Raw genomic sequence first — 26,546 nt, forward strand, 5'->3', positions numbered from 1 at the left:
ACCACTTTGTAACTCTTTGTGCTACATCATGCCTGCACCAGGCATAATGTATGCAAAGGAGGTGTCCCCCGTTAGGGGGGCCGAAAACTAGGAGATTTCTTTGCATCATTTTTTTCGGCACTTTTAATGCCTGCTCAGAGCAGGCGTTAAATTGAGGCACACCATTGTTCACAATGTGCCTCAATAGGCTTTGCGGGATTAGCGTCAACATTTTTGACGCTAATCCTGCAAAGCTCCGAACTTGCGTAAAAAACTCTGATGCTAGTTGGGGGGCACCAGAGGTCCAGAGACAAGATGGTCTCACATTAGTGCTGCTCTGCCGGGTGGGACTCACTATTCATCAAATATCCTGCTCCAGAGCTCCTGCAATAAATAAAATAGGGAGGACTGGAATGCGGACGCATCCACGGTGATACTCTGTCCCAGAAAATAGTGGAGAGGAATCCGGTTCTGAGGTGAACGGTGCAGTGGCCTGGCCAGCCCGTCTGCATGATCACAGGCCGCAAGATGGCAGCGGCAGTAACTAAGGGCACAGGTGGCACTGACATAGGACAGCTGCAGGATACTGGCTAAGATTAGGTGAGACAGCGACTGGGGAAATTGCTGCAGAGGAAGCTGCTGCACCAGTGGTGCACCCGCAGAGCAGATGTGGACCGGCGTGAGCGGACCCAGATGGACCCAAGCCCATATGGGGATGCCCAGCGTCTGAAGGTGGAGGCGAGAGGAGGCCCAAGTGGAGATCCCTGGGCTCTGCTGCTTGGTGGGGCCACGAGGCAGTAGTGGGGAAGCCAGTGAGCGCTGGCATCCATACAGAGACGCTGTGTGACCCTCGCGGTCGCAGAGGAGGAGTAGCAACAAGGTGAGGTGCTGAATTGGAACATGGGGGTCAGCTGGTGCAGCCCGGCAATGCTGGGAGCATGAGGCTGTTGCCGGTGGAGCCAGGCTCGCATGAGGTGCTCTGGGGAAATCGCCTGGAGCTGTGCAGGTATCAGGCATATGGCCGGGTAATGGTACCCAGGCCCTGACGGTGGCGGCAGCGGGGGCCTGGGCAAAGGCAACTGGCTCTGATTGTTACATAGGGCTAGTGGATGTGAAGTGAAAGGCCCACTGGTACCCGCATTGCAGGGGAGCTGCCTTACTCCTCCTCCTCCCTCCCCCATGTTCACCAAAGTGGAATGGGTGAGCGACCTACTGATGGATCTTGAGGAACTACTAGCATCCTCCAATTGAGAGAAAACATTAGGGACCTGGGACCTGATCTTAAGAGGCGCTCTGTTAACTGGTAATCACTGTATGCCTCTGTGCAGATACACCAATTGTAAGAGACACATAGGAGCGCAGGTGACAACGGATGTGGATATACCTAACTAGAATCCGGTGTTGAACGGTATGCACCCTTCCTTTTGTGTGTCACCCCTCCCAGAATTGTATCCTGCACACCACGGAACAGCGAGGTGCTGACACTGGAACTGCGGCTGAGGGGACTCCTGGTGCTCACCACCTGCCCAGGCACAATCCAGACATGGGGAAGGCAGAGCGTGGGCAGACCTGACTAACGTTCGAATAAAAAAAAGGCACCAAAATCTCATCTGACGCTCAAATAACCGAGGAAGCTGATGAGCGGTCCCAGACTGGGCCTGTGCTTGAAATGACACGAGCTTCCATGCAACAAAGCCTGAGCTCAATAGATTGCAAGATTGATTCCCTCAACATTCGGCTTGATCATATGGCAGCCACGCTAGACAAACAATCCACCCAAAAAACTGGTGCCAAGCAAAGTATATCAGATGCTGAAGACAGTCTACAATCAGTCTCTAAAAAATGCTGGAAGCTAGAGAAGGCCTTGGAGGCGATCCGCACAAAGAATGAAGACCACGAGGCATGGTCGCGCCGTAACAATCTGTGAATAGAAGGTGTGCCAGAATCCACCAACACAGAACCGATGGCAAAATTTGTGGAAGCTCTGCTGCAGGAACTATTTGGAGCAGAAAATCTATCCGATATGCTGGTGGTGGAATGAGCTCACAGGTCTCTGGTGACATGTCCGCCGCTGGGGGCACCCTCACACCCTGACATTGCAAGGGTGTTAAACTACCAGGACCGAGATGCTGTGCTTCGTCTGGACAGAGAAAAGGGCGCCTTGCAATACCAGGGGAATGCCATTGCCTTTTTCCTGGATTTTATGGTAGCAGTTCAGCAGGCCAGAAAATAATTCACCCCTTCCAAAAAGAAATTGCAGGGTCTAGGCATATCATATGCAATGCTCTATCCCGCCTGACCGAGAATAGACTATGGTGGCAAAACAAAGATATTGACAACTTCGCAAGCAGCTCACACATATAACAAGACGCTGGCATCCCTGAGAAAAGATCTAGCGATTGTGGAACCAGAGGATCTGGAAGACTGACACGAATATCCCTGTAGGTGTGCCTCCAGTACTACAATGAGGCTGTGGGACTCATGATGGAAATATGTGGCCAATAGCATCAATGGATGAGAGGACGAGTGGCAGAGCAAAACACACAATCGTCCTTCAATGGCAACAGGAACAGAGAGACAATTATACAGCTACCCACATGCAGTGCACCATAGCTACAGCCAGGATTCCAGCTTGGTACACCTACTACTAGGCTGTCAAACCATGGTAGCTCTGGACTCACTAGTCCCAGCCACCCCCCTAGACAATGGGGTGGGCACTGAAGTTCTCTGGTGGCCCCCCAGAGGGAACTCCCCAACAAGTTTACTGTTGTAGCATTAAGATGATTTAATGATTGTATTTACCATACTGTGTAAAGCAGGTTGTAATGTAAAGTTAACACCACAGAGTTGCTTTAGCAATTTGGGTATACTAAAGTGGGTGGTGGGATGGGGTACCAAAAGTTGGAGGTTGTGCTCGGTATTCCACCACAGCAGAATTCAGCACTTCACACACGCTATGCTCAACTATACATCCCCGGTTGTAGAGCATCAGATCCTACTACACAAGGGGTGACATGGCTCCCGGGACTGGCTGAGCGACATTATTAACATTGAATGTCTGGGGACCGAACAATCCGTGCAAGACACGCCACATCCTGGCCTACCTTGATAGGCATAATGTACAAATACCTCTGCTGGAGGAGACACACCTTGCTAGCACAACTGACTGAGTCATTGGCACACGCTGGGTCAGCGTTAGAGTGGTCTCTTCCTATTCTCCATGTGCTATCTGGTCCTGGTAAACAAGGGAGTCCAATTCACTGAAATAGACACCAGAGGGAGGCATGCTATCATACAGGGTAGATTTTATGGCACCCGGATTACAATAATCACTACATATGGCCCTAATATAGATGACCCAGACATTTATACACTGATATGGTGCTGACTACTGGAACTACCCCTAACGGCTATTATCTGGGGAGGGGACTTCAATACCTACTTAGACCCAGATATGGATAGATCTGCAAGTGGGGACTGGCAGGGTAAGTGGGCAGCCGCAGCGATATGTGAGGGAATGGATGCCCATGACTTGGTAGATCTGTGGCGGATGAGACACCCAGCAGTCAGAGAGAGTACATTCACTTCATCAATACACAGCACCTGGTCCCGGCTGGACTACTGGCTGGTGACCAGAGAGGTAAGCACTTGGACCTCAGATGTGCAGCACTTACCAAAGACCTATCAGACCACACGCCAGTAAAATTAGTGATAGAGTTACCAACACACATTCCCCCCCTTCACTTGGAGGTTCCCCGCTACTGCCATCTGTCATGCAATATTTCAAACAGGTGTGAAGGATGCAATATGGGAATATTTCAAGATCAAAATTGGATCCGAAGATAGTACCTTCACATTATGGGAAGCTTTTAAAGCTCATATAAGGGGGATATGTATAGCCTGCAGGTGGTGTACAGGGAGATATATGCACACAAGTGCTGGAAAGCCTGTATGAGACAACAAATGACACTTGCAGAGATATGGGAGCATATGGGAGCATATTACAGTCTACAAGGCGGAGGCAGAGAGAGAGGTGCGCCTTCTCTCCACGCGACACGTGACAAGGGCATATGAAAAGGAGGGGAAGACCAGGTAGGAACCTATCACGCAAACTGAGGTCACAGGGCAAATCTCAGTATATCAAAGTGGTATCCCTGACAGAGGGCACAGGAGTCTATAACACCCCTCTATTTTGGCGACCCTTCAGGGTTACTACGCTAGTTTATATGGTAGTCATGCACAGTTACAGAAACGGACATTGCAGAATATCTGGAGGACATAGCGCTGGTTTGGCTATCGGATGGTCAGCGAGAATATCTAGCACAGCCATTGACAGTGGAGGATGTGAAAGAAGCCATCTCTACTCTGCCAAACGGCAAAGCCCCAGGTCTTGACGACCTCATAGGGGAATTTTATAAAGAGTTAGTTGACATACTAGCCACAAATTTACTAGCAGTTTATAAGGAAGCATACAGTGTGGGGCAGCTGCCTTCTTCTCTGTGGGAGGCTCTCATTATCACCATCCTTAAGCCGGAAAAAACACCTCATAAGTGGAAGTCATACAGGACCTTCTCATTAATTATCACTGATGCCAAAATACTGTCCAAAATAATTGCTACACTCCTACAACCCCTGCTCCCCACTATGGTTCTACCGGACCAATCCGGCTTCATTCCTTACCGGACCACAGCACAGAACCTATGCACTATCTTTGCACCCCTTCATCATCTCAACTCAGATGTGCTGATAGCTACGGTGCTACTAGATGCAGCTAAAGCATTCGACTCACTTGAGTGGACATACACATTTTCAGTGCTGGGCCAAATGGGGGTACTGCTTCTGTCTATGAGGTGGATTCACCTCCTATATGCAGGCCTGACAGGTCGGGTAACAATAAACGGCTCTACTTCCCAACCACTGACCATATCCAGGGGTACAAGGCAGGGTTGTCCCCTCTCCCCCAAATTATTTGCATTGGCCCTCGAGCCACTGGCATGTATAGTCCAGCAAAAGCATGCAGTAGCAGCCCTTCGCTTTAGCAGTTGCCCCCTGGCCATTTCGCTATATGTGGATGATATGGTGCTGTACATCAGGGAACCTCAGAGATATATTGGGCAGGTCATTCTTGAGTATATACGGCACAAGCGGGACTCTGGCCTAAGCATTATTTAGGCGAAATCTACAATACTGCCTCTCACACAAAGTACCATATCACATCGCCTAGATTACCCACTGGAGTGGTGTGAAGATGTGGTCAAGTATTTGGGAGTGTGGATACATAGAGATCCTGGTAGTCCGATATAATTATGGCACCGCCATAACCAAGCAAGGTGATCAAATTTCTAAATGGTTGCTGCTGCCGCTGTCTCTGGCTGATAGAGTGGCACTGCTTAAAATGATAGTACTTCCTAGATGTTTATATCTGTTCATCAATGTACCCATCCACTTGCCCTGCCATATGAGCAGGGGTTTTATGAGGCCTCAAACTTTCAGCTGTATTACTTATGTGGCCAGGCGCAATTTGTGCACTACTGGTTACACCCCCAGACGTACATGCCTCATCTGGCGGTGGAAAAGGATGTAGCGCACAATATACCACTAGAGTCCCTACTGCCGCATGGCAATCCACTGTCATGCACAAGCAAGATAAGTGCAGTCAAGTGCATGATGGCGGCATGGCAATATCTAGGGGCTCGAGCAGGTAAACTTCCACTCTATGCTCCTGCATTTTCACTACGATGCCACCCGAACCTATCAATAAAACATGAAAAGCAAGTGCTTGTATTACTGCAAAGTCAGGGTATAAGAGTATTGGGAGATGTGTTCCCAGAAGGTCATTTTATAGAAATGACAGAACTCACGCATACCCAGCCGACCGCACCTTTACTGCGTTTAACATATTACAGACTTTGTTCTGCTCTGAAGAACCATTACCATACCTTCCCGGAAGCGCCTTCTATAATTCAGGCACTACAATACATTCTCACACATGCGTCCCGAAGGCTATGGTGACACACCTATGTAATATATTGCTACAAGATACTCTAGAGGTAGAGTCACTGGCACTGCACAAATGGAACGCTACACTAAATGATCCTCTGAGCCCAGAGGACTGGGAGTTCAGCTGTGCACTCACTGGCGTACAACCACCCAATTGCAACTTTAGAATAATACAACTCAAATATCTACAGCAAAGATATTACACTCCTATGCAACTTTGGTAATATGGGCTGAGAACTGATGATAATTGTACAAGGTGTGGGGCAGAGAGGGCTGATTTTTTGCATGTGGCTTAGGGATGTAGGAAAGTACAATGCTACAGGATTCATGTAACGCAAACACTTACGGACGTTATACTTGAAGTGGTGGAGTGCACGCCAAAAATGTGTCTGCCAGGAATTGTGCATTCCCTATGGCCAAGCCTGCGCACACTGGTAATGATAGCACTGTTGTTGGCCAAGAGGAGAATGGCGCTTCACTGGGGAAGCAAGAAAGCCTCGACGATCAGGGACTGGTTGAGAGACATGCGCTACTGCCAGGAGCAATTGGAGCTGTACGCCGAGGAGCTCCCACTGGCATCAAGACCAAAAGAGATATGGGTCTCACTCACAGCATACCTACTGACTTGCAGGGTCTGTAGCCCTGGGAAGTTGAGGCAGACACAATAATGTAAGCTTGTAAAGGAACACCTGAGCATATTGTGGAGGGAGTAGGTAATTCGATAATCACTTGCTATACTGTGGCGGAAGTGTTTTCCTTTTCTTACAGTTGTATTTTTGATAAAATGCAATAAAAAAAATAAAACATTCCAAAAATTCTGATGCTAGTTCCCAAATACTGCCATGGTGTACCATATCTTAGATACGGCACACATATGGTAGCGTTAGGGGTGCGCTAAGGGATGCAAGAAAATGGACACTGCTCTGGGTGCAGCGCCACTTATCTTAAATCAGGCCCTAGATGTTTTCCAATCATTTAGCCAATCATTAATCAGAATAAGACCTTTGGCTATACATGGTATTGATTAATGAGATCAGCATATAACAATTTGAGATGTACACTAGTGACATTTATCACTTCTCAAGACCTTACGGCAGTGGTCTTCAAACTGGAGGCGAGCCCCTCTAAGGGGGCTTCACGTGATCCCAGGGGGGGGCGCCAGGCTCCTGCCAAAAGAAACATCATGCAGCTAACAGTGCTTTGTTTTCAGCAGAAATATAATTATTGCATTTTTAAAAGGTAACAGAACTTAGGGCCGTATTTATACTTTTTGACGCAAAACTGCGCTAACGCAGTTTTGCGTCAAAAAAATTAGCGCCGGCTAACGCCATTCTGAAGCGCCATGCGGGCGCCGTATTTATTGAATGGCGTTAGCCGGCGCTAGCAGACCGGCGCTGCCTGGTGTGCGTGGAAAAAAACCACGTACACCAGACAGCGCCGGCGTAGGGGGAAAATGGCGTATGGGCGTCTTAAAATGGGGCAAGTCAGGTTGCGTCGAAAAAATCGTCGTAACCCGACTTGCGCCATTTTTTTTCGACGCCCATCCCCCATCAACATGACTCCTATCATTGTAAAGATAGGAGTCATGCCCCCTTGCCCAATGGCCATGCCCAGGGGACTTATGTCCCCTGGGCATGGTCATTGGGCATAGTGGCATGTAGGGGGGCACAAATCAGGCCCCCCTATGCCACAAAAAATAAAAAAAAAATACTTACCTGAACTTACCTTAATGTCCATGGGATGGGTCCCTCCGTCCTTGGGTGTCCTCCTGGGGTGGGCAAGGGTGGCAGGGGGGGTCCCTGGGGGCAGGGGAGGGCACTCTGGGCTCATTTTGAGCCCACTTGTCCCTTAACGCCATGCCTGACCCAGGCGTTAAAAAGCGGCGCAAATGCGCCGTTTTTGGCCACGCCCACTCCCGGGCGTCTCTTTTGCCCGGGAGTATAAATACCACGTAAAGGCCTGGGAGTCATTTTTTAAGACGGGAACGCCTCCCTTGCATATCATTAACGCAAGGAAGGGGTTCACGCTAAAAAATGACGCACACTCCGGGCACTTTGGCGCCCGAAGCGTCTAACGCCAGAGTATAAATATGGCGTTAGTTGGCGTTAGTTCTGCGTCGAATTTGCGTCGAAAAAAACGACGCAAATTCGGCGCAACCAGAGTATAAATATGGCCCTTAATTGCAATGTTTGAATAAGTCTAGCCATATTTAGACATTGCCACCTAAATTGAATAATTGTGAACCCAGTGATTTCTTTTTTCCACTGAGGGGGTGGGCGCAACATTAACAAGTTTGAAAACCACTGCCTAAAGGTTACTGATAGTTCAATTGCACTTAGAGGCCATCAGGCCTAAAACATTCTGCAGACTTGATCCTTTTGAGTGTCACAAATTGGGACCTCAATCAAAATGGAAGCCACAAGGACAGCTTCTACCCAATTTAAATAGTGGTTATAGAATATAGGAATGAGGAACGGTTGGAGAGAAACACATAAGGATAACAAGGAATTCACCTTCTACTCTGCTGCCTAGAAGTAATATGCTCGCCTGGATCACTTCTTGTAAGGGACTTTTTAATAATGATGGAAATAGGTCAGATCACCCTATTTGAACATCCACCAAGAGAACAAACTCTAAACACACATGACAACCATTTGAGGCCAATTGTGTGGTGCTTTAACCAATATCTCTGAATTGACCAGCTCCCCAATACCTTATGAATTCCCTCCAAGCTTATATAACTGCAAGCAGTAAGATACACAAAAATCAGAACAGATTGAAAAGCAGGAGCTAACAAACTCACTCAAATCCATAGTTCAACAGCACCAACAATCCCTGTCAAATAGAAACCTAGGCCAAGTTCCAACTTCAGGCTCTAGATTTAGATAAAGCTGAATACTTCCTGATTTGTACAAAGCAAAGGTACAACTCTGCCTCTAATAAAGTGGGTAAACCATTAGCAGTACAATTCTGAATCTGTACAAATCTAGACCGGGTCCACAAGCTAGCTTCGGCCAATTGAAATATGGTCCAGAATGTTGAGGTGTTTGACCTGTCAGCCTCAGGGTGGTCTTCCCCACACCCTTTTGCCTTCCTCCTCTATTTTTGTGATCTCATTTATGCAGGCCTTAAGACTCTGCAAACTTTATCATTGCTAATCAGTGCTGAAGTGCATGTGCTCTGTCCTCCAAAACATGATAACATTGGCTCATCTCCAATTGAAATATTTTATTTACTTACACGTCCCTAGTATAATGGTGCTATATGTGCCCATGGTATGTAAATTAAATGCTACTAGTGGATCTGCAGCACTGATTGTACCACCCACTTAAGTAGCCCTTTGAACATGCCTCAGGCCTACCATTGTGGCCTGTGGGTGTATAGTTTCAACCTGCGATTTCAACCTTGCCAGATAATCCTTTGCCAGACCCAAACTTTATATTTTAATGCATATAAGTAACCCCTACGGTATGCCCTAGGGTGCAATTTATTTATTTAAAAACTAGTGTATTTACTTATACCTTTTATATGTCCTAGTATTGAAAACTCCTAAATTGTTTTTTCACTCCAATAGAATAAGTACTGTTGCTTTATTACAGTTTATAAGTGTAGTTTCCAAATGGGAAGGGTGTCTCCAGAATCACAATTTAAAATCCTAACTTATGGTGCAGTCGAATTTTAAATTGCAATTCTGAAAATGCCACTTTTTTTCTTATTTCTGCCTTAGCCATTTAGGGCCATATATACAAAACATTTTTGCCGTCACAAACAGCCCGATTTTCAAAATCGGGCCATTTGCGACAGCAAAGATGTTTTTCCTGATGCACAAACACCCAAACTGTGATTCTCAAGAATCATAATTTAGGTGTAGAAATCACTACTTAGAAGAGGCGTGTTCAGAACGTCCCTTCCAAATAGCGGTTTCCAGTGTCATGTAACAAGGTTTTGCAACTGAAATGCAGTCCCAAAACCTTGACATTTTAGCATCAACTCAAAGTTAGTGGGAATGGGTTCGCAAATTGGAACGGGTCCCAGGGGACCCATTACCCTTTGTAAATGTTGGAAAAACATTGTAACATTTTTGTAAGAGCAGGCAGTGGTCTCAAAGACTGCTGCCTACTCTTAACAAGCATTTGCAATGCAATGGGTCTCGCGTTTGCTCGAGTTAGAGATATTAGCATTGTAAATTCCTAACTGGACTTTTCTTGCCACATAAATTGCAAGTGAAAAGTAAAACAGTTGATGTAAGGAAATGCCTCCTTGGCATGGTTACCCCCTGACTTTTTGCCTTTGCTGATGCCAAGTTATGATTTGAAAGTGTGCTGAGGCCTGCTAACCAGGCCCCAGCACCAGTGTTCTTTCCCTAAAACTGTACCTTTGTCTCCACAATTGGCACACCCTGGCATCCAGGTAAGTCCCTTGTAACTGGTACCCCTGGTACCAAGGGCCCTGATGCCAGGGAAGGTCTCTAAGGGCTGCAGCATGTCTTATGCCACACTAGGGACCCCTCACTCAGCACAGACACACTGCTTGCCAGCTTGTGTGTGCTGGTGGTGAGAAAATGACTAAGTCGACATGGCACTCCCCTAAGGGTGCCATGCCAACCTTACACTGCCTATGGCATAGGTAAGTCACCCCTATAGCAGGCCTTACAGCCCTAAGGTAGGGTGCACTATACCACAGGTGAGGGCAGAGGTGCATGAGCACTATGCCCCTACAGTGTCTAAGCAAAACCTTAGACATTGTAAGTGCAGGATAGCCAAAAGAGTATATGGTCTGGGAGTCTGTCATACACCAACTCCACAGCTCCATAATGGCTACACTGAAAACTGGGAAGTTTGGTATCAAACTTCTCAGCACAATAAATGCACTCTGATGCCAGTGTACATTTTATTGTGAAATACACCCAGAGGGCATCTTAGAGATGCCCCCTGAAAACATACCGGACTTCCAGTGTGGGCTGACTAGTTTTTCCAGCCTGCCACACACCAGACATGTTGATGGCCACATGGGGAGAGTGCCTTTGTCACTCTGTGGCCAGTAACAAAGCCTGTACTGGGTGGAGGTGCTTCACACCTCCCCCTGCAGGAACTGTAACACCTGGCGATGAGCCTCAAAGGCTCACCCCCTTTGTTACAGCGCCACAGGGCATCCCAGGTAGTGGAGATGCCTGCCCCCTCCGGCACCTGCCCCACTTTTGGCGGCAAAGCCTGTGGAGATAATGAGAAAAACAAGGAGGAGTCACTGGCCAGTCAGGACAACCCCCAAGGTGTCCTGAGCGGAGGTGACTGACTTTTAGAAATCCTCCATCTTGCAGATGGAGGATTCCCTCAATAGGATTAGGGATGTGCCCCCCTCCCCTCAGGGAGGAGGCACAAAGAGGGTGTAGCCACTCTCAGGGCTAGTAGCCATTGGCTACTAATCCCCCAGACCTAAACACCCCCCTAAATTGAGTATTTAGGGGCCCCCAGAACCTAGGAAGATAGATTCCTGCAACCTGAAGACGAAGAAGGACTGCTGACCTGAAGCCCTGCAGAGAAGACGGAGACACCAACTGCTTTGGCCCCAGCCCTGCCGGCCTCTCTCCCCACTTGAGAAAAACTGCAACAGCGACGCATCCCCCAGGGTCCAGCGACCTCTGAATCCTCAGAGGACTACCCTGCATCTAAAAGGACCAAGAACTCCCGAGGACAGCGGCCCTGTTCCAAAGAAACTGCAACTTTGCAACAAAGAAGCAACTTTTAAAGACCACACGTTTCCCACCGGAAGCGTGAGACTTTCCTCTCTGCACCTGACACCCCCGGCTCGACCTGCGGAAAACTAACTCTACAGGGAGGACTCCCCGGGGACTGCGAGCCCATGAGTAGCCAGAGTTGACCCCCCTGAGCCCCCACAGCGACACCTGCAGAGGGAATCCAGAGGCTCCCCCTGTCTGCGACTGCCTGCTTCAAGGAACCCGACTCTTGGTAAAGACACTGCACCCGCAGCCCCCAGGACCTGAAGGAACCGAACTCCAGTGCAGGAGCGACACCCAGGAAGCCCTTTCCCTAGCCCAGGTGGTGGCTCCCCGAGGAGCCCCCCCCCTTGCCTGCCTGCATCGCTGAAGAGACCCCTGGGTCTCCCATTGAAACCAATTGCAAACCCGACGCCTGTTTGCACACTGCACCCGGCCGCCCCTGTGCCGCTGATGGTGTACTCTTTGTGCCTGCTTGTGTCTCCCCCGGTGCCCTACAAAACTCCCCTGGTCTGCCCTCCGAAGCCGAGGGTACTTACCTGCTGGCAGACTGGAACCGGGGCACCCCTATTTCCATTGAAGCCTTAGTGTTTTAGGCACCACTTTGACCTCTGCACCTGACCGGCCTTGAGCTGCTGGTGTGGTAACTTTGGGGTTGCCTTGAACCCCCAACGGTGGGCTACCTCGGACCCAACTTTGAACCCTGTAAGTGCTTTACTTACCTGTGAACCTAACAAATACTTACCTCCCCAGGAACTGTTGATTTTTGCAGTGTCCAATTTTAAAATAGATTGCCATTTTTGCCAAAACTGTACATGCTATTGTGATGATTCAAAGTTCCTAAGATACCTGAGTGAAATACCTTTCATTTAAAGTATTTTTGTAAATCTTGAACCTGTGGTTCTTAAAATAAACTAAGAAAATATATTTTTCAATATAAAAACCTATTGGCCTGGAATTGTCTTTGAGTGTGTGTTCCTCATTTATTGCCTGTGTGTTTACAACAAATGCTTAACACTACCCTCTGATAAGCCTACTGCTCGACCACACTACCACAAAATAGAGCATTAGAACTATCTCTTTTTGTCACTATCTTACCTCTAAGGGGAACCCCTTGACTCTGTGCATGCTATTTCTTACTTTGAAATAGCACATACAGAGCCAACTTCCTACAGTTGACATAAGCGAGCCGACTCAAAACACCACAGCCACCATGAGCCTGAGTGCTAAAGAGAGACTCAAAAGGAAAAGGAAGTTTGTTCACTGTCAAACATATCGGCAAAAGTGCAATTATCCACGTAACAGAGTCGATCCCCAAGGCGGTAAGGAAGCTGCCCCAAGGAGGGACAAACGTAAAGCATTTACCAAAGTCATCAAAGGATTTTTGAAAGGCAAGGTCATGAATGAGTGAAAGTGATGGGTGTGAGGTGGGCGTGGTTAAAAGCCCAAAAAGATACCAACACGCCAGAAAAGCAGGGCTTGTGTGCTGCTATGCTCAACCTAATAAAGTTTAATTGTTTTCTTTTTAAATGCATCCCATTTTCCTTTAAAGAAAATGGGCTGTGTAAAAAAAAAAAAATAGATTGCTTTATTTAAAAGCAACCACAAACATGGTGGTCTGCTGAACCCAGCAGACCACCATCCCTGTGATGGCCGTGATTCCTAATGGGTCATAAATTGTAACCTACTTCATTAATATTCACGCGGTAGATCGATTTGTGACCCACTAGGAATCGCAAGTGTTTCATACATAAGGAATAGCAATTTTCAGATAGCGATTCAGATAAAATGCCTATTTGGAAATAGCTATTCCTTTTTTTCGTACATCTGGCCCTTAGTTACTGTAGTGTGTATCTGCTCACATGACCGGGTATAGATGACAGTTGGGCTTTGTGTAGTTCTTGTAGACGGCCACACACAATAGAGAGCCTAGGTGTGCCTTGATGGGCCATCACCGGCAGGATGGGAGGGAGGAGCTGGGCCCAGTCATGAACGTCAATTCATCAAAATGTCAGAGGTAGCAGAAGTGACATCACATGCCAGTTACACACATTCACACATACACACTTTCTCACTTAAGCACACTCCCACCTGCAGGCATGCACACAAAATATATTTAAAAGCGTTTTTGACTTACCTTAACTGCCGAGGGGGTTCATATTCCAGCTAACTGTAATCCATTCTTTATTACCGTAATAGTGAATAATTAAACATTATTCACTATTACTGTAATAAAAAGTTGACAGACAGCAAGAAAAGTGGAATCACAAGCAACATCAATCAGGACGAGCTGACACCTCTAAGGCCAGCGGTCACAAAGGCAGTGCCAGGGGTCGCAAGTGGTAAGCCCGGGGTTCCAGCTGAGACCCCTGGCAATCTCTAAATGATGTCATTGAGCACAGCCCCACTTACAGCTGAATAGGCTGTGTCCTGCCATCACACAAATGACTGCATACCCTCTGTAGTTAGTCTGGAGCCAGGAAAGGGAAGACAGGGTGCAAGGAGACTTAAAGGGAAAACTTCTGGAAGCTTCACTTCCACTTCAAAGGCACAACTAGATATAAATACTGGCCCTCAGACACCACCACTTCAGTACACTTCTGGACCTGTGGATACTCTGTCAGGAAGAAGGACTCCTGTGCTGCTACAAGAACTGCCAGTCTACTGGACTGCTGCTCTGAAAGAGCTGCTGCCCTCTGTACTTAGCTGCTGCCTTTTTACCTGAGAGAGAAGGACTGGACCTGCATCTCTTGACCCGGAGTAGCTCCAAGGGGTAGTTGGCTGGCCTCCTGATCTGAAGCCTCAGGATCATAACAACAACGTTGTATCTGAACTTGGATGCTGCCATATTTGAGTCCACTCTGCCAAGTGGTGCCTCCACAGTTATGGACCCTTGGAAGTGGGCTTAGGGAGCTCAGCCAGCATCTGTGTATCCTTTTAACTGACATATCTCCTCTGCTGTGCTGCAAAACCTGAGCGTAACCGACCCGTCACTGCTGCTGCATGGGTTGGACACATCGAAAATACCCACATCGTATTGCAACTATTCAGAACCACTGCATCACCCCAACTGCAAAAAACATCCTTGGAAGAGTCTCTTGCATCTCTCATCAACGGCAGCCTTGATGATGATGTTGGACTCCAAATCACAGCTTCGCAACTCTTCAGAACCGATGCATTGCCCTTATAAGCACGCCACATCCTCAACACTGGACTTGGCATCAGAAGCCCCAGCAATAGGATTCTTAATGAAGACAGAGACCCTTGCTTCGCAGCCTTGCAGCATCTCGGTGCCAATGCATTGCTTCGGCTGCTCAACGCACCTTCGACACAGATCCAAGCTACGCTCCATAAACCAGGATTTAAGGTACTTTGTTCAGCTGGCTTCACTGGGTCCCTGTAGCCAGACCGTGCTCCATCGGGGTCAGCCTGAACTTGTGACTTCCTCCCGGTATGGCGCAACCAGATATCCACAGTTGGCACTTTGTCCTTTTTGTGCTATCCTCACCAAAATCTTTACAATTGTATATCACCAGTTCTACTTATTGGAATTTTGTCATTTTGGGTCTTGTTTTATTTATTAAAGAAATGTCTATTTTTCTAACTTATTGTGGGGGCCTTTTTGTGTGGTGTTTTCACTTTATTACTGTTTGAGGTGCTGCACAAATACTTTACATATTGCATCTAAGTTAAGCCAGACTGCTCTGTGCCATGCTACCAAGGGGTTGAGGACAGTTTAATTTGGGGTTTGCATTTGACCTCACCCCAAGAAGAATTGTGGTTGCTGCCTGAGAAGGATTTCACCCTCAACCAGTAACCCAATTCCCTACACGAGGCAATAGTAGAGTCTTTCAGGCAATTTGCTCATAACTTATATTCTAAACAAGCAGCAGACCCTGACTGGGTACTTCCATATTGAGACACACATCTCAGAGACATGATACAACCTACTTGGCAATAAACACAAAATGAGCCAATTAGAATAGAAGAAGGAATTGTGGCCATTAAAAGACTCAAGTCATGCAAAGCGTTGAGACAGGATGAACATGCAACAAACTACTACAAACTCTTTTGCTGAAAGTTAGCCCCAATTCTCATACATCTCTTCAATGTGATAGGCAATATGGGCATTCTCACAGATACCATGTACAAAGCAGCCTTCACAGTTATCCCCAAACAGTAAAAGATCCTACACAATACTCATAATTCTCAACCTACTGCCCTATCTCTCTTCTTAAAAGAGATGGAAAACTTCCTACTGGAATCTTAGCAGCCAAACTGGCTCCTCTTCTCTCTATATTGGCATCCAAGATCAGTTAGGCTTTATCCCAGCTAGGCAATGCAGGGATAATACCAAACAAGCATTGGCAAAGCTAATAGATTTCACCTCTGTGTAATCTATTGGTTTTGTCAATGTTTTAGACATATTACACAGCAGTACAAGCTGCTGTGCAGCATGTCTTAAAGTTTTAAAAAGTGTTATGACGAAATCAACGGTAGCAGCGTCATAGTGCTTTATTTTGTTAACTTTGAGACATGCTAAACAGCAGCTCTCATTGCTGTGTAACATGCTGAAAAAAATATTGACAAAACCTATAGTTTTCACAGAGGTGAAACTTATCTGAATGTGATGAAACAGGACAGATTTTCTCAGTATGAGCAAGTGAGCAGAGGTACTCATTTCACTGCACCACAGTGATTAATGGCAATCAAACCAAAATATATGCAGCCATGTATGATAATATATATGTTGTCACTGGTGTCGGCCAAACATGTATCAAAAGTACAACACTAAACCAGTTACTTGCCTCAGAAGCACAATAGACTTACTAGTCATCCTCATTGTTTCTACTACAGAAGGATTTGTTATGGACAGACACGCCTTATTTTAGCTGACTTTTATGGAATTGCAATGTTATAGTGCTTTAAGCCCTCGAAGGTGCATTAGTGGATAGGTAGTGCATAAAACAAAAGGCAGTGCTTGGCTGGAAGAATGTTGAATGGTAGTGTAGCCCATGTAGGAAGCGGTTTGGGGGTGTGCACAATGATCAAAGTGGTACCCTTGATTTCACACTAGTCGCTTACCTAAGCATGTAGTTTAGCATAGAGGTGAGGAGTAGTCTGCATGTGTTTTTTATTAATTTATTGTTGTGTCTAGTTGTGATGAATAGTGCAGTAGCATTCAGAGTAGTGTGTGGCAGGTGGGCAGGAGCAAAGAATGGACTCCTGTCTCTTCTTTACAAACAGCACAAGGTGGTGCAGGTTAGGAAGCAAAACTGAGAACCTGGGTGAGGGCAAGGAGTAGGGAGAAGGGCTAGGTGAGGTGGTGAAGCTATGGTTATTGTGAGTGGTGAAGACAGCGGCCTTACAATTTCTCCTATTTTATTCTTGCTAAAAATGTGAAAAGTCGTAGAACTGGCTCTCCTTTTATGTAGCTGAGAACTAGAAATGTGGTATTTTGTTTCATTTCACTTCCTTAGTAGCAGTGAACTCTTTGCAGTGAGTCATAACTCACCAAGATGATGCATTATAGCGGCTCAGCTCACAGTGCTGGGAGTTGAAAATATCACTTCCTGATGCATCTCCAACATTATTTGGAGCGGTCTTTAAATACCTTAAATCCAGTTGCGGCTCGCAGTGATTTCCCAGGCCATGGCGTTGCGGCGTGCGAGAGTTGTGATGGGAATGAATAACATTAAAATAAAATAATTTTAAAAACTTACCTCCGCTCCCGTGCTGCGCCTCTCCTTTCTCCCTCGTCATCTACACCTCCCAGCTTGCACTGTTGCCAATCCTGACACTGCTGAAAGCAGCATCAGGATTGGCTGGGAGCACCCAGCCAGGGCGTCCCAGGCAGACTAGGAGCCTGTGCAGGCTCTCTCCAGCACTGTGTGCATGTGTGTTTGGCCGGCCCGAGATGGCTGGCCAAACACACCTGCGCTCTGAGGGGAGTGCACAGTGCACTCCCCTCTGCTCTTCTCCTCCAATGCCCCACCCCTTTCACAAGGAAAGGACAATATACTTTGTGAAAGGATTTGCAGCAGTTGCTGCTGGAGGGGGGGACGCTCCTCTGCCCTTTTGGTGGAGACGGCCGTGCTTATAACGTTAGTTCGAAGATCTTGTGGGACACAAAACAAGGAAGGATGCTCTGAGAGAAAATGACTAAAAAAAAAACAACTTACCAGGTTTCCATTCTCCCAGTAATGAGATGGGAGCAAAAATAATAGCTAAGGAGGTGGAGTTAGCATGCAGCACACTCGGCCATGGCTCCATTTCTTCTGTCCAACGGAAATAAAGGCTGTCTAGGAGAAAAGACGGTGGGTAAATGTCAAGTAATCCTGCAGGTTAAAGAAAACACACAAGGCTAGGATGGCGTGTTGCTAAAAAAAACAGGCCAAATATGAGCCTGCAGTGTGCTTTGAAAGAAGGAAGCAGGACATGTTTGTTATTTAAAAGGGTGAAAGTGACAGCGTTATGCAGCTTCCAGTTGGACACGTGACACAGGCCAGCTGAAACAAAAATGTGTGAAACAACAACTAAACAGCCTGAAAAATAAAATCAGTTACAACAGCTTAGAAAATAAGTCCACTTACCACCAGATTGGGTAACTTAACAGAACTTTAGTCAGCCCACACCGAAACCACGTATATCTAAAAGAAACTATCTCAAGACTGTTTTTAAAACAGCAGAACATGTAAAAGTGATGTGTTGAAAATGGAAAGAAAATGGAAAAAAAGCACTGGCTTCTGATGCGGCGCTCCCGCTGGCTTCTGGTGCTTGACAAGTTGCATGTTTTGTAAAGATTAGGGAGCATTATAGTGGGTCCTTGCTTAGGCCCTGGCGGGCTAGTGATTATGCTGTTCAAAAGGAAGCACTTGAGGGGGCTCCTGTTTTGGCCCCAGGGGGACTGGTGAGTGTGCGTTGTGATCTGAAGCAATGGTTTCCCACACAGCGTGCAGAGGCTCTGACACGCTTATTAAGAAGTTCTAGCAAAGCCGATGAAAAGGCTTGACATGCATGCAGCCATACAGAGATTTGGTAAAGGGCGGAGGACAAACAAAGCAAGTGCTACGCAGGCAAAACCTAAAAAAGAGTTCCACAAAAGCAGATGAAAACAGTACTTGGGTCCCGGGACACTGATAAGAGCAAAAACACAAGGAACAAGCATTGGTAAATGCAGGAAATATGCTACAGCCAATAGAAACTGAGGAAAAGTAAGTGGCATGCACAGGAACCAATGAAAAGCAAGGGCAAAATGTAAGCCTCTTTTAAGATTTATATCGAATAGAATAGATTTCAAAAGCACAGCACAAAAGTTGTGCAGACAAAACCTAAAAATTACTTCATATTCTGAAATATGCCCAGAGAAAGAGAAGAAATGTACTGCTTCTGTCACTAGACACCTATAAGGCATTTAACTGAATCGACTGGACATTTTTGTGGGAGGGTCCATCATAAGCAATGCCTAGGAACACACATTTTAAACTGGAACATCAAACACCTAGAAAGAAAACATAATGGGAGGCTGTAACAACCAATTGCCATAGAGAGTGGAAGTGCCCACATTCTACTCATTTTTGTCCTTAATTTGGAACCCTTTGCTAATGCGATAAGGAGTAGGGAAGGCATAAAAGGAGTCATAATAGGAAGAGACATTTTTAAACATGTATGATGACAACATCATGTTTTCATTAACAGACCCTCTTTAATCAGTACTGCACCTCTTAGATGGAGTAAGGAAATTCCAGGCAATCTCTTATTCTAATATAAATATTACCAAATCAGAAGTGCTCCTTTTGCATCCCTACCTGGGAAAATAGACCAGCGACAGAAGCTCATCCCTTTTTCATGGACTTCAGACAGGATTAAATATTTGGAGATACTAATCGGCCATACTACCTCACAGGTTGTGGCCCTGAACTATGCGGAGCTGATCCGAGACTTAAAGAGGGACCTCCAAGGATTGTACATTAAGCACTTCTCCTGGTTGGGCAGAATTGCTGCAATAAAAGATGAGTCTTCCCAGATATCCTCTATCCATTTCAAACAATACCACTGTCAATGCAGCTGTTAATCCTTAGTAACTTATACATTTTAACAACTCCTAATATGGCAAAACAAAGCCCCACAACTAGCGAATAAGATTCAGTACAAGCTTGTGTGGCAGGGAGGTCTTGTGGCCCCATATATTTGGTTCTATTTCCAGGGTGTTCAACAATGTTTCCTAATAGAATGAGGAGAAAAAAGACATCAAAACAGGGATGCTTTATAGAACACGTTATTGTAGGTACATTTCTATAGCAAGTTCTCTGGCTCAAGAAGATAACCAAAGCTGGACGCTATTTGATTATGATAAAAGGATTTACCTAAGACAAAGTATCTTCCAGATTTGGATTCACTCCTTTCCTGTGATTCACCACTTTCCTGTGACCTTTTGTCCCTATCTCATATGAACCAGATATCACACCTGCACTTCCACCCCAGAGTTTAATATCTGGCATGAGAGTCAGTGCGTCATGGTTGGTTCTCTCTTTGCCAATCAGCGAATAATCATCTTTGAGGGCCTCTAAACACAATTCAACCTTCCCCTTCCACAGCCTGTAAGAATTGCCTTCACTCATCTCCACACTTAGGCACTTCACCTCACAATGAAACAGGGGCTTCAAACTGCTAAATGAGTTGGGTGGGGGTGTGGGTCAACAGGTTCTCTACCACACCACTTATGGCACTGTCCTCAGTTAGGAAGCTATGGGATAAGATCATAAATGAATTAGAGTATTCAATACCGAAATTCCTACAGGTCCTACTGACAAACTCTTGGGATGGCTCTATCCATTAAAAAGATCGCTTAATGTTTACTCACATCTTGGTGAAAGACTTCCATCCCCACCCTCTTTACATGGTTAACCCGAATATGGGACACTCTAGCTATAGAAAGGATAGCTTTAGTGACAAAACAAAGTCAAGTCCTATTTAGTGGACAGGAATCCAACTATACAAATCTTAGACCGCAAATTTTGAGAGCTCCTCTTTCCTCGCTACCTCAAAGCTGTTAGGCTTATCCCAGGGGAAGTGTACCAGCTCCTGCCAAGATACACACTAGGGGGCTGAAACCACCACCAATGAGTGATGCCAAACTGTCTTCAATGATCTGTGAAGTTTACTACTTCCAACGCAATCAAACAGTCGCGACCCGTCCTTTAGGGTGGAGGGAATTTGCCCCCCCCACCTTTTGCCCCTCATGAAGAGTGCCTGTCAGGTTGAGCAAAGTTCAGCATGACAGACACTCTTCATGTTCAGGTCAGGCAGCCAGGACCCAGACATGCGCGATTTGCACAGACTCCTGGCTGCCTGAGCTGAACTTTGCTGGTGTGAAGAGGTCACAGCTCCTGTGGACATGACCTCCTCGGCTTAGCAAAGGTGCCTCGAGGCCCTCTCCCTCGGTGATGAGGGGAAGCTTCACCCACTGACTCCGACCTGGGCGCTTCAGGTTTAAGCCCAGAAGCGCCCAGGGCGAGTGTCAATCAGTGACACCTCGTCACAGAGAGGAGTGGGGTTAGAAGTCTCACTGACCCCATCCCACTCTGTGACAAAGTTGGGACTGCTGCCTTCCCTCATTGGCTGACCTGAGGTCAGCCAGTGAGGGAAGGCAGCAGTCCGGACCCTCCTGGGACCTCCAAGCTAAAGGTAAGTGTGTGTGTATTTGTTTAAATGAATGTTTGGTGCATGCATGCGTGTATGTTTGAATGTTGATGAGTGTTGTGAATGGATGTGCGTGCATATGTGAATGAATGAGTGTGAGTGTGTTTCCCGCCAGCCCCCCTCACTCCTAAAATTACCGGCCGCCACTGCAATCAAATTAGGGTTTGAGGCGGTAAGAATTTGTTTCTAGTTAAAATCTGTTGTATAGTACGTGCTTATATTTGACAGATTGATGTATTTTTAATGGATAGTTACACATTTTTTAAGTCGGTGTGTTTTTATTGCATTGGTGCATATATAATGAGGTGTCACATGTGGTAAGCAACGTTGTGTGGGGGTGCATGTTTCGAACGAGCATGTTTATTTTATATTCTGCTGAGTGTGTTTTTGTAACTTTTTTGTAGGTGGTTTCATTTGCTTTTTTGGAAGGATCTATAATATGTGACTCTGTGTGAATCTCATTTAGGTGAGCGCGTTTCTGTCCGTGTACATATTGCTATTTTAACTTCCTACATTTTTAACTTTAAAACTTTGTCAACTTTAAATTTTAACCTACTTTGCGCACAGGCACTTTTTCCTGATCTTGCTGACTGTGACTTGGCATTTTTTTGCTGCTGTTGTTATTAGCGCTCCAAACTTGCTTTAGCGCTTGATGTGGGGGTTGCTTGGGGGCTGTTCATTTTTAGGTGTAGGGTCCAGTTTTTGCCTCAGACCCGGCAGGAAGTTTGGGCCTGTTAGAGCCCACTTCCGGTTTACCGGCAGTTCACGTCCGGCTGGGGCAGCGCTCTAGTTGTTTCTGGCTGAGGGGATTTAATGCCAGTAAGAACACAGCTGAGCAGCGGGCGCACACCCGTCTGCGCCCATCTACGCCAGTACGGGCCAGAGGGCCAGGAACCTTACATTTCCAACCAAAAAAGGCCTGCCTACCCCTTTAGACATCTGTAGTTGGGCAGGTAGTCCCTGTCCTCATACGTTTATACCGGGGAATCCGACCTCCTGGAAATGTGCACGTTGTAACTGGTCTGTGCTGAAACCACTAACAGTGGAGGAGCATAGTGCTCTGAGGGAGGCTGGGAACAAGACCAATCATGCGAAGGGCGGGGGCACAAGGGACAACAGGGAAATGGGATCTTTTGCTCTTATTAATGCCAGATCCCTCCCCAAGCAAGTCGTAAATTAGTGAACTTATCATTTCCACTGATATTGATTGCCTTTTCATTACTGAAACATGGGCTAGACCTGACTCGGACCCTGACTTTATTGAGGCCTCCCCCGCTGGCTATTCGTATTATAGAGCTGATAGAACAACGGGCAGAGGGGGGGGATTGGCCATCATCTGTAGGTCTGATCTCACCTGCATTTGGACTGGTGGGAGCACTCCCTCAGAGGTATGCGAAATGATGGTCTTTAAACTTTTCTATGGCTATTCTTTAGTCTCAGAAGGGCTCCTAGTATATCGCCCTCCTGGTCCCCTCTCTAAATTTCTTTCAGAGTGCACAGACTTGCTGGAACCGCTTGTCATGGCACCAAAGGCAATTATATTGGGGGATTTTAATATCCATTTCGATGATAGTAGTAACCGGCTGGTTACGGAATTCCTCAATCTTATGGTTTCCTTAGACTGGATTTTAAAGGAAGGCTCGGCCACTCATGTAGCTGGCCATACCCTTGATGGAATCTTTACTCGTCCTGAGGTGGATATAAAGCTTACAACGATCCCAGTAGCATGGACGGATCATTCTCTTCTGACTTTTCACTTTGCAAAAACAGTCTTTTCCCACGTGTAGACCCTCAAACAAACTTATTAGACAATGGAAAAGTATCAAGGCAAAACCCCTTGAAACAGCACTAAAAAGTATCTGGAATGACCCTAAGTTGTCCGTATTACCGCCACTGGCCCATTTTAATCAGGGAATTACTGCGGCGATCAACTCTTTAGCCCCTCAGAAGGTACATGTACCACGCCTGGGGAAAAAAACCTAGCCAACCTTGGTTCTCCAACGACCTTAAAGCACTCCAGAGGAAATACAGACAACAGGAGCGTCGCTGGAGTCTTAAGCCGGATCCCAGCGAGAAATCTCATTTAAAAACTGCCTTAAACTGTTATAAGGAGGCCTGTTTTAAAGCTAAATCAGAATATCTTACGCTTAAAATTAGGAACGCTGGCAATTCCTCTAGAGAGTTGTTCAGAGTTATCAATGCCCTTACCTCTCCCCCTTGTGCGCCTAAGCTGGACAACTCTCAAGATTTTTGCAATAAAGTTGCAGATTTCTTTGAAAACTAAATTCTAAACATTCATTCAAGCTTTACCTTAGCTAAGACTCAGGGGTCCTCCTCTCCGCCCAGTTCCCCCGGCCGGGCTCCTCTCTGCTCCACTTCCAGCCGCACTCGATAACTGTAGGCTACTGTCCAAGTTCAACATGCCATCTCAAGATATGATCTGTAAACTGCTCCGTGAATGCAAATCGGGGTCGCCACTAGACCCCTGCCCTCCGGCCATTTTGCAACTGGTCCCGGAGCTGACAGCATCTGCACTGGTCCCTGTCTTCCAAGAAGTTCTTACTTCCTGCATCTATCCATCTGCTTTGAAGGAAACTACTTTTATTCCTCTAAAAAAGAAGGAAACGGGAAATATGATGATTTAACCAATCTCCGTCCTATAGCTCTGCTTCCTTTGCTGGCTAAAATATTTGACAAATTTATCAACAAAGAACTGGTCAACTTTCTGACAGTCTCAGAGGGTTTCGATACGTCTCAACATGGATTTCGGAAGTCCCATAGCACGGAATCTGCCCTCATCTCCTCATCAGATACTACTCGGAGGTTGGTTGGTGAGGGACAGGGTGTTGTTTTGGTCCTATTAGACCTTTCTGCGGCGTTTGATACCATTGCCCCCCACATTCTGTTAGAACGTCTACATCATGTGGGGATTAGGGACCAGGCTCTGAAGCTTCTTGAGTCCTTTCTCAATGACAGGTGGTCTACGGTAAGCTGCGGAGACTTCAGGTCCCCTGCCTACCTTCTGCCCTGTGGGGTCCCTCAGGGGTCCTCGCTTAGCCCCACTTTGTTTAATGTCTATGTGGCCCCTCTGGCAGAGCTACTACGTTCTTTTGGCTTCACCCCTACCTTATATGCAGACGACACGCAGATTATTATTCCTATCAACAAAGATGGGGAGATAGTCGCGGCTCGGTTTAATGCCTGCATGTCGACGGTAAGCAGTTGGATGAAGGCCAATTGGCTCAAATTAAACTGTGATAAGACAGAAGTTCTCTGTTTTGGGATAGGTAGGGCACTATGGTCCCCCAATTGGTGGCCTAAAGAGTGTGGCACTTTGCCCCTACCGGGTTCCACATCCAGGAATCTAGGATTTCTTTTCGACAATCATTTATCTTTCCAACCTCAGGTCAATCTGACCACAAAAACCTGCTTGTGGACTTTGAGGAACCTGAAGAAAATGTTCCCCTTTCTATCTAAAGAATGGAGAGTTACTGCCACTCTGGCGCTGGTCGGGTCCAGACTGGACTATGGTAATGCCCTCTTGCTTAACCTGTACAAAAAATCTCTTAAAAAACTGCAGCTGATACAGAACACAGCTGCTAGATTAATACTGAATCTGCCACGATCTGCCTCTGCTAAGGAAAGCCTTAGAAATCTTCATTGGCTTCCCATAGCCCAACGGATATCCTTTAAGGCTCTCTGTATCTCTCATAAAGCCGTGCATGGGATTGGGCCCAAGTATCCTACTACTCAACTTCAATAGTAGCGATCTACACGGTTGTTGCGATCGGCCAATACCTTTCTCATCCAGGTTCCCCTCACTAAGAAGGTGAAGTGGGGGGATAAAGCCTTCACTATAGCGGCCGCTAGGACTTGGAATTCTCTCCCGTTGGAGTTTAGAAAAGAGCATAACTATCTGATCTTTAGGAAACGGGTCAAGACCTGGCTGTTTCCTCGATATAATTGTCTGTTTCTCTTTCACTGACATTGCTGCCTTTCCTTAGTCAGCGCTTCGATGCCCCCGGGCCGGAATGTGCTCTACAAATACCTCCATACATACATACATACATTTATTCACCTATTTGTTGAATAGGTGGGTGAAAATGTATTTTGTATCATTGCTGTGGGTATGAATTTTGTGTGTGTTGGCCCTTAGTTATGGTTATGAATAGTTCTGAGTAAAATAGTTCATGGTTAGCTTGTTCCAATTCAGTTTCATATTATAAGTGTAGGAAAATCTGAACTTAAAGGTTCATAGTGCCTCAACTGCTCATGTTTTATTTCCATTAAAACGAATAGCCAAATGTACTATTCCTTCAGGCTACTTTGCAGCACAAAACACAATTTACACTGGAATGTACATCAACACTTTGCACCGGTTTCCTTTACTTTGGATGACTTTGCACTGGCTCTGTCTTGATAAATTTGGCCTTTCGTCCTTGTGTGTGCAATCAGAGGACACATAGTCATACATTACAACATTCTAACTCTCTACTCTCATCTCTTTATTGTAACACTGGGTGGACAGGAAACACCCCTTACTGTACTCGTGGAGACCACTTCACTAGCTTCTGTTATTTCTTAGTCATTATTAAATTCCTTTGATTCAAAGACCTCAGCTATCAAATATTTATTGGCTTCCACTTAAAGATAAACTGTACCCTTTCCAAGAATACTTACTTTATAAGTCTGACTCCATTTGGTAAGCAGGCTGTGGGGGTCATGACAAAACGGCTATGCCTCTAAAGGAAATACTATTGTGATTGGGGAAAGTAACAACACACAACAATTGGCAGTAAAGAGAAATACAAATTGTGATGAAAATATGTTACCAGGCTCACAGAAATATTCCAGCTGCTACCTTCCTACATTAATTAATAAAAATGGCATGCTTGGTTTCAACCTTGCATGAGAACATGTAAAGCATCTCATGATTTCTTTTTACCAACTGCAAGGAGAGGGAATCTGAGGCAGAGAGAGAAAGAAAGAGTTTGTGTGTGTTTCCTTTTGCTCATTCACAGCACACGGGCAGGCACATTGGTTTTGCCAGTTCTTATTTCTGAATGCTGTAGTATCTTTGTGCAACAAATATTAGATATTTAGGTGCACACCAGAAAGTGAAGTATATTCC

General features: G+C 46.1%; 1 protein-coding gene across 6 annotated transcripts in view; it reads right to left on the reverse strand.

The window, feature by feature from the left end:
* LOC138285077 (uncharacterized) overlaps positions 1-26,546 on the reverse strand; it is a 166,510-nt gene that overhangs the window by 104,443 nt on the left and 35,521 nt on the right. For 4 of the 6 annotated variants that reach the window (XM_069224588.1, XM_069224590.1, XM_069224594.1 and 1 more), the window contains one exon: positions 17,896-18,015. The exons of 1 other annotated variant lie outside the window; for it this stretch is intronic. In XM_069224588.1, coding sequence (XP_069080689.1) covers positions 17,896-18,015 — 120 coding nt within the window. The remainder of the gene's footprint in view (positions 1-17,895; positions 18,016-26,546) is intronic. One more of the 6 variants, XM_069224591.1, reaches the window with a different exon arrangement.

The sequence above is a fragment of the Pleurodeles waltl genome, chromosome 3_1 (assembly GCF_031143425.1).
Source record: "Pleurodeles waltl isolate 20211129_DDA chromosome 3_1, aPleWal1.hap1.20221129, whole genome shotgun sequence".
NCBI classification, from domain to species: Eukaryota; Metazoa; Chordata; class Amphibia; order Caudata; family Salamandridae; genus Pleurodeles; species Pleurodeles waltl.